Source organism: Poecilia latipinna, unplaced genomic scaffold (assembly GCF_001443285.1).
Source record: "Poecilia latipinna isolate Pla-1442-1.1 unplaced genomic scaffold, P_latipinna-1.0 Scaffold1385, whole genome shotgun sequence".
Classification (NCBI taxonomy): Eukaryota; Metazoa; Chordata; class Actinopteri; order Cyprinodontiformes; family Poeciliidae; genus Poecilia; species Poecilia latipinna.
Window position 1 is genome coordinate 20,722 of NW_015114001.1, and position 8,967 is coordinate 29,688.

General features: G+C 37.6%; 1 protein-coding gene across 1 annotated transcript in view; it reads right to left on the reverse strand.

The window, feature by feature from the left end:
- Nucleotides 1-4,701: 4,701 nt before the first annotated feature.
- The window catches only part of LOC106962206 (muscleblind-like protein 1), a 13,087-nt gene continuing 8,821 nt past the window's right edge, over nt 4,702-8,967 (reverse strand). The window contains exons 5-8 of the mRNA XM_015056463.1: nt 8,241-8,276; nt 7,384-7,475; nt 6,147-6,218; nt 4,702-5,565 (exon numbers count right to left, since the gene is read on the reverse strand). Of these exons, the coding sequence (XP_014911949.1) occupies nt 6,162-6,218; nt 7,384-7,475; nt 8,241-8,276 (185 nt within the window). The 3' untranslated portion in view covers nt 4,702-5,565; nt 6,147-6,161. The remainder of the gene's footprint in view (nt 5,566-6,146; nt 6,219-7,383; nt 7,476-8,240; nt 8,277-8,967) is intronic.

Here is an 8,967-nt window from a genome sequence, read left to right on the forward strand (position 1 = left end):
TTCAAAGTTTTGTCACCAAGAAGTGTAGGGGAGGGTGGTGAGGGTGAAGTAAGAGGTGGGGGTGGAGAAGAGGAAAAGCAGACACCTCCTTTTTTTTTCTTTCTTTTTTTTTCCCCCCTCGACGAAGCCTCCTCTCGCTCCCTGGCTGTCTATCTCGCTCACCAGCCCCGATGTTTTCAAACCGAGCAGACTGCGAAGGCTGCTCCCCTCGTCGCTCGGGTGGCCGTCAAAATCGCACGCCGGCGAATCCTCCGAGGCTGTGGCAGCGCGGTGAGGGCCGCTGGGGAGCAGATCCGAGGAGAGCGACCGCCCCTGGACATCAGCGTGGGGAATTAAAGCGCATTTTGATCGCGCTGTGTTGTGCAACGGTGCGGGGGAAAAGCGTGATCGCGTCTCTGTTCTTGCATGGCGTTTCCTGCCCACATCCTCAGCGCGTCAAAAAAAAAAAAAAAAAAAAAAAAAAGCCGAGGCTCAGTTCCGTTTTCTTAAAGGAGCCGTCACCCGGGCACCCCGGTCCTTCCTTCCCTCCCTCCCTCAGTCTGGTCATCAGCAGCGGGTCTGCTGATCAGACTGGGCTGGGCAGAGCCCACCACGGAAGCCCCTCAGCTGTAGCTGTTACACGCATTTGACCGTGTGTACTAATGAGGCCTGCCATTTAGTCAATAATCAATTTTAAATGTCTGGTTCCGCGTTAGATGTAAATTTAAAATGTTTTTGTGTTCTAAAAAGTTTTGTTTCTGAGACGACAAGAGGCAGGCACCTCTACAAGATAACTAAGCGACGAAAAAGCAACTCCAGTCTGTTTTTATTTCTACTTTACTCCAAAAAAGTGACATGTTAAACTTTGCTCAATTATCGATGAAAAAACCGTTATTGGGTTGAAAGGTCACCTTGCCATCAACCCAATTATTAGCCCCCTTTATATGTTCTTTATCAGATTCAAGTTTGAGAGTCAAGTTCACTAGTTAGAAGAAACATGGTGAAAATTAAAATGTTATTTTAAATTTAAATTTGATCATTTTTGGGCTTAACGGGGTTGTATTGACCAACTTTATAGTTGTTACAGTTTTTGTTTTGCCCCAAAACTTTCAGTTGGATTTGGGTCTGGACTTACTTTGACTGGAAATGTGAGTTTACAGACATTTGTTTAATATTTGGTAGAGCTTGCAAAATCCATCCATGCCCAAGCTTTAACTTCCAGGTTGATGAAATTTAGCTTTAACATTTCCACATAATGTCACTTTTTAAAAGAAGAGCCTCTCCATTACATGCCTGTTGGAGTTAAGACATCTCCAGACGTTGAGATACTTGTATCTGACGGCATCTGTAAATCCCAATCTGACGTTTTCTGTTGCTTTTGAAATAATGACGTTTTCCTTGCCGAGTAGCCTTTTGACCCACCTCAGCAAAAATAATAATTCCAGTGGAGAATAATGTTCTCTTAGCACCTTCATGCTAATTTTACAGCAAAAACATTTTCATCTTTGAGACACAAAACCCTTATCCTTCCTGAACGCCATGATGTCTTGACATCACCATGATGCCGATAGTTCCCTACTTATTTGCCTATAATTTTTTCAACAGATGAAGGCAAGTCCTTCATGCATCTGAAAATTGTACCCATCCAATTTTACTTTGAGTGACTTTTTTATTTTTCCATATCACACAAGTAACCTGCATGCCTGAGGTCATCAGGTCAGCCTCCGTTTAACAGATACTGTAACGTAACCAATCAGAAGCTTGTAAAGCCATGACACCAAGACATGGGTTTCTTAAATGGTTACTATACTGTATTATATAGTAACATTGGTCTAAAAGTAATTGGAACACATTATGAAGCAATATGTATTTTAAATTCACTCTTATTATTCTGCGAATTACTAAAATCCAGATATCTTTGATAATCCTAACTGACCTAAAACAAGAACGGCTTAATCTAATTTAATAATCAGACTATGAGAAAAAAAAAATATATAAAATTCTAATTTAAATCTCCAAGATCAAAAGCACAAAGACACAAGGTTGCATGAGCAAATCAAATAGTTTTATTCAGATTTTTTTTGTTGTTCTTTTCATTCATACAGCAAGAGTCAAATATGGCAACAATAAAATGAGCATAAACAAATCTGGAGACAGAATAGTACATCATCATGTGACAGCTGTTAGCAAATACATAACTGGTGTCTGCGCTTACAAGTAAAAAGCAGTCAAAAGCGAACATGTGCACCCAGCAGGGAAGAAGAAGAAAGACCTTGGTTGCAGCCAGAAGACTTGAAAAGTCTTGTATTTCTCTCTCTTTTTTTTTTTTTGTTGTTGAGAAAATGGTGCTTTGGTTATGTAGCGACTATACAAAGAAGCCTCAAGTTAGAAACATATTGACACTGACTTTTACATTCATTTTAAAGAGGAATTTGCCAAATATGCATTTGGTATGACGAGCCTTCGCCTGCTGAGTGCACAGCTAAGAGAAGCAGGAACAACTGCTTGTGAGTTAGTGGGGACTGTAATTCTCTATCCGAACATATCTGAGGTGGACAAGTGCTAATATGTTATTATTGTTATTTTTTTTTTTAATAACTTGTTTGCTTGGAAATACTTGAGTAAGATGACTTGTTTTTAAAAGTATTATTTCTCCACACCGTAGATGTTATCTACGGCATGTATGATTTCAGAAACAAAAAAGGAACTACATTTTTTTTTGTTTTTTTTTTAAGGTTTTGTGGATCTCAAAGTGCCGTCTGTCCTTATATATCTACACAGCTTCTGTTGTTTACATGCAATCAAATCAAACTATAATAGAAGATATTTTTTATTTATTTTTTTATAGATTCATGTATCAACTGTACCATGGGACACTGCTTGTCCGGTAAATGAGTATATGGACCTTAATGGATATGTCATCATATCGGAGGCATAGAGTTAGCATGACACGGGGAAATCCACTCCCCTGCAACATTCCCTGACATTACGAGCCACCTATAAAATAAGCGCATAGCTTCCTCTGAATGCATTGGCCAAGAAACTAGTGCCCTTCTTTGCAAGCAAATTTTAGCTGGTCTTCTAATTTAAGAATTTTAAATTAATCTAACAAAATTCCTTATAATTATAGATCTTTTTTTTTCTTTTTATTCAAAATAATATCTCATTATGATACACGTTTTTTTTTTTTTTTTTTTCTCTGTTCATTTTTCTATATACAGAAGTGCAAAAAGTTAACCTTCGTTCCTTAGGTTAGAACTCATTATCTGCAGCATGTCCGACTCTTCCCCCAGCCGGGGCGGGGGGCGAAAGTCTCGGCTTTTCCTCACTCCAAATCTCAACAAACATCAACATCAATCTCACTGCTCGTTTTGGCCTGACATTCAGGGCAAACTTAATATTCAAACAAAACTACAAATCTCTTTGAAATGGATACAGTAGAAAATATTTTTTTTTCCTCTCTCAAACATGGACAATCCACTTTTTTTTTTTTTTTCTCAATACAATATAGTATTTTCAAACATGACATTGACATGTTACAAGGAAAATCGGAACTTTTCCCGACAATCATCTCATTCCTTGTATCAAAAAGTTTCTCATCAATAAAATTAATTGACAAATACAACAACAAATGAGAAAGACATCCAGCTATATGAATGAAGTGAGTATTTAAACACATTATCCTCTATATGGTTTGAAAAAGTTATGAATGTCATACTATCTTAACATCTACAACGGCTATATGAATGTTGTCAAGTAATAATATAGTAAGGCAAAAAAAAAAAGAAAAGAAAAAAATCTAAAACTACATACCTCAAATAGATTCAAATTCTTAAGTAGTACATAACACATAAATTCAATGAAATTTAGGAGAGTAATTGTTTCAGAAAGAGAGACAAACAACAACAAAAAAGAGATCAAAAGCGGCTTGTGTGAAGTATAAAACTCATTTGTGTTTTTTTTTTTTTTTTGTTTTGTTTTACCTGCATGGTGATTGAAAGGACATTTGATTGGGTACAGACCCATAAATTGTGATCTAAGGCTTTGTTAGGTACATAACATTGGTAAAAACACAGCACACGCTTCTGTGAAGACCTAAGAGGGAAATAATCATACGACACGCACATGGAGGAAAGATAGTTAACATATTTCCTTATCTGTTTAATCCTCGACCTAGATGTGAGTAAGACTTAAGAGCAAATCTGTGCTTTGGTTTCATAGTGAGATCAACAAAAGCTTCATATTTTTACTTGAAATGCAAGCAGCACTCTATAGTAAAAACGAGAAACTGAAACAGAGTGAACCACAAAATTGAAGTGCACGAATGGTTTTTTGTTTTAATGACCTACAAGACCTTTGGGCCTGTTTGTTTTTAAAAGTGGCTCAAAATTGCTTCTCGGAGACACGTTTTTAGAGCTGCTCCTGTTTAAAAAGGAAGGGAATAAAGTAACACAACGCTAATTAAAGCTACTCCCTCTATTTCCCCAGGCTTTAGAGTCGACGGACTTGATTAACAAATTATCCTGATGAATAAAACTGGTTCATTTGAAGGAGGCATGACGGATTTTTTTTTTTTTTTTTAGAAAAACACTCTCCATTTTTGATAAAAAAAACCCAAACCAAAACAAAAAATTAAAACCCCACTTTCAAACCTAATGAAATCTAAAAAAAAAGATGAACATAATAATAAAATAATAATAAAATAATAATAATAATAAACACTCAGAATGGAGATTCTAAAAGAAAACAATACAAAAAGAGCCATACAAAAGTTTTACCTTCGGTAAACAAATAACACTGCTGAGATAACACTCTGGTTTTAGCTGTATGGCCTTGATGGCACATGACAAGGTGAGACAAGCTAGCCTGGCTGTGCTTTCAAGGTACACAGGTATGTTGGTTTACCCAGAACATTCATATGTCCAAGACCCTCATTTCAACATCTAGTTTCACTAGTAGCCGTAAAACACAATACTGTACATGCCCAATGCATTTGGCAGAGAGAAGAGAAACAAATAAAATAAAAAAATAAAATAAAAAAATTGATAATATCATTGTGCCTTTTAGATTTCAATTAAATTCAAGGTGCATATTTGCATTCCACTTGTAAACTATGAAATATGGCTATTGATTAAAAATAAAGCTGGAAAAAAAAAGGAAACAATAAAAGAGGGTGGAAAACTCTCGGTCTGTTAACGTACCAGCACTAGATGTTGTCTTGTAGCAACAACGCTCTTAACCTTCTGTGCATGCAGTTATGATAACAAGTAGAGCAAACTGAGTGGTATGATTCAGTTAGACACAGAGGCGTTACGTGATTGTTCCCACCAACTCATCCCCTTCTTCTTCTTCTTCTTCTTCTCGGCTGGACGTCAATTCTGACGGCAAATTCTTCTGGATATTGATATGTGGGAAGATGGCACAGATCGTGTGTTTGTACCCTTGATGCATGTGACGAGTCCCTCGTTGTGGACAGGCTAAGAGATGGCTGACCCTCCTTGTCCCATTGCTTGACATTCTGAAGGTTATGTACATAAAGGCTTAACTCTTTTGGCTTGGACGGTGCCAGCACACATTCATTTTGATCTGCAAGAGAGGACGGATGTCACTTAAGAACGAACGTTCAGGGAGCAGAGTACATAGAGTGTCCTGCACTTGAACTGTTTAGCACTTTGTCAACCCACAACCAAAAACGTCAGTGTATTTTACTGAAATTGTATGTGGTGAAAAAAACAAAACCCACAGTGTTGCTTAATTGCAAAGCAGAAGGAAAACGAGACATGGTTCTCAATGTTTATCTTGCAAAGAACAAAAAAAAAAAAGGAGACAAGTATTAGTAGTCAGCTCCTCTTAGTCAGCATTTGATCGAACCTCATTTTGCTCTAATTAAAGCTGGATGTCATGAAGTTATCAGAGTAGATCATCATTCTTCCAGTTCACAAACGTGCATTTTGTGATAGTCTATCGCATAAAATCCAAATAAAATACACTGGAGTTTGTGGTTGCAATGGGACCTTAAAGTGGAACATCCTACAGAGTATGAATGCTACTGTAAAACCGACACTCTACAGCCATGGAGTTGAAACCAGAGCTAAAATGAGTCACACAACAAAGCCTAAAAACCTGGAATGAATAGACAGAATAGAAGCACTGTAATAGAAACTCACTGTTCTTAAGAGGAACTACATTTGAGTCAAGTACTTGTGACTACTCAGATGATCTGCAGATATTATTGGAATCTGGTGACAGAAAACAGAGAACATATGAAGCATGTCAAATCGAAAACACACAAAGTGAGCATTGGCCTCTAAACAAACAGATCAGTGCAATGTGACCACATCCTCTCTCTACGAGATGAGCTCGCTGCTGAAAGGAGACAAAGTTAAGGAGACAGGACAAGCTTACTGCTACATTCGGGGGGGAGGGGGGGGAGACAATCGATGCAAGTTTGTCATACCAAGGACAAATAGTTCAATCAAGACACACTAGCAGGGGCGGGAAGAGGGTGACTTAAAGGAAGTGTGAGATGAGGGAGGGTTGGATGGGAAGCTCTCAGTTAGGTGGCTTTCCCCATGCAAATCTAAGTCCTCCATGTTGTTGACCTCCACACCTCAATCAGATGCGGAAAACATGTAATAATGCATGACATGTTGACTGATTCTTAATTCTTTTGCCAAAAACTTTTAATTCTGTATAATTCACCTCCAGCAAAATTTCAATCAGAATGTTGCAACATTGCAATACTGCTTTTTAACTAATAAAAAAAACAACAACAAAAAACTAATAAAGTCCAGCGTTTATACACAAAGATAATGGTAGAGCTTTGCTTTATGTGCTGGAAGCGGCTGCAAAAAAAAAAAAAAAAGAACAAAAAAAACAATAGTAAGCCAAGCACCAGAAGGGCACAGACAGCGACTGTTGCACAAAGCTGTGCAACAAGGCTCTCAAAAATGTAGGAAAACAAAAATTAAACAAATGAAAAAAAAAAAGACAGAACTACCTCATACATACCAATTGCATGTATTCGTTGGTAGTCAACTTTGATAAGGAAGAGTCCTCAAAGGTGGAAAGGACAAAAATCAAGGTTACAATGAGGACACAGAATAAATACACATCAGATACTTTAAGGGAAAAAAATGATTATGCTTATAGTTAACAAATATAGCCAAAAGAAACGCTTCATCATAATGTGTTAAGACATTAAATATGGCATGTTGGACAAGTGTAGGCCAACAAGAGGGAGTACTGCTTTCTACCCAACCCACCCATTATAAGACACAAGCATTCCAACTCTATCAATGTGCACAGACAGATAGATAGATAGATAGATAGATAGATAGATAGATAGATAGATAGATAGATAGATAGATAGATAGATAGATAGATGGTGGTAGAGGTGCAAACCTGATTGGTGGAGGCAGTTGCGAAGGGAACGCTTGTGGCAGATGTGGTGGCTGCAGACACAGTGGCTGGAGTACCACCGTGCATCATGGGAACTTTTTTTTTTTTTTGGAGGGAAAATCATGTAAGCATAAATACACAGAAGAGCAGAGGAGCCACATACATACCAGGCAAATAAAAAGAAAGAAAATGTGAGCGGGTGGGGGTAAAGGGGGTGGCAGGCCTGGGCCCAAGTGGGATTCGATTTAACTAGTTCCCCTGACTTCTCTCTGCCAAGACTTGAGTGCATATTTGAGTATTGTTACAATTGAAGTTATTCGATTGTGCTTTATTTTCTTGGCCCACGTAACTTTAAAAGCTTACCTCAAATTTATTGTTGCATGATGCTTAATAATGAAGTAACTACAGCAGAGGAGATGAAGGGACCAGTTGTAATTGAACTCCCTTTAGTATTCTTTAGGTATAAAAAGTAGGTCAGTCAAGTTAGGACGGCCAAGAAGAAGTTCTTAACAAGCAGGAAGTCGACTGTTCAAGCAGTTTATGAGCACACAGGGGAACTAACAAAGCATTGGTCGGTTTAACCGCTACTGAATTCAGCTGATAAACAAAATTCTGTTTCACATCATTCGTTTTTCAACGTGTGGACTCATGTTTCAGGTCTGAACTCGCGTCTTTAGCAGCTAAAACAGCGACTCTCGGGTCACCAAAATCAACATTGAGCTCTAATTCTAACAAACAATTTTTAATGGACAATTTGATTTTGATGACCAGTGACTCAAAGACACCAGGTTACAAAAAAGGAAACAAACAAACAACAACAAAAAAAAAAAACAACTGAAGAAGGAAAAGCTGGAACCTACCAATGCTGGCTGCAGGTGTCATGCACAATATTGAGCCTGCCCATCATGCAGTGCAACAGGAAGTGGATTGGGTAGGGAAGAGAAATCAAAACAGCCCATCACAAGATTCGTTAGAGGGAAGGGAGAGATAACGTGGGAGAAAAAGTTAATATTTCTCAAACACAGACATCAGTGACTGGAGAAGGTGCAGAGGTGACTGAGACTTTTGTCTGCAGGGCAGTGTAAGAGTTTGTAATTTGCTAAGCATAACAGGAGGAGAATCATTACAATCATTGAACATCAAATACACATTCCAGCATTGAGCCCAAAGCAAAGTCCCAGAATCATGGTTTGACCCCATCCCACGGACTATTACACAGTTTGATCTCTTTTACGGTGGTTAATTTCGTATTTAGTTAAAAATCATTGTTAGACTAAATTCTATAGATAGATATCCACAGTTTAATCAAGGTAATTAGTCGGAAGACAGAGATTAAAACCCCATCTTAATTCACAGAGGCCATGCAATGCCATACAAAACATGAAGCAAGTATTTAGGGCCTTCCTTTTAAACTACAATACAAGACACATGCAGTGCCTTGCAAAATTTACATTTCTATTAATCTTCACAACATTTTGTCACATTACAAATATATATATATATATATATATATATATATATATATATAAAATTTTTTTTTTTTTTTATAAGACCACTCTGCACTGACCCCCATAAAAAATCTTCTCT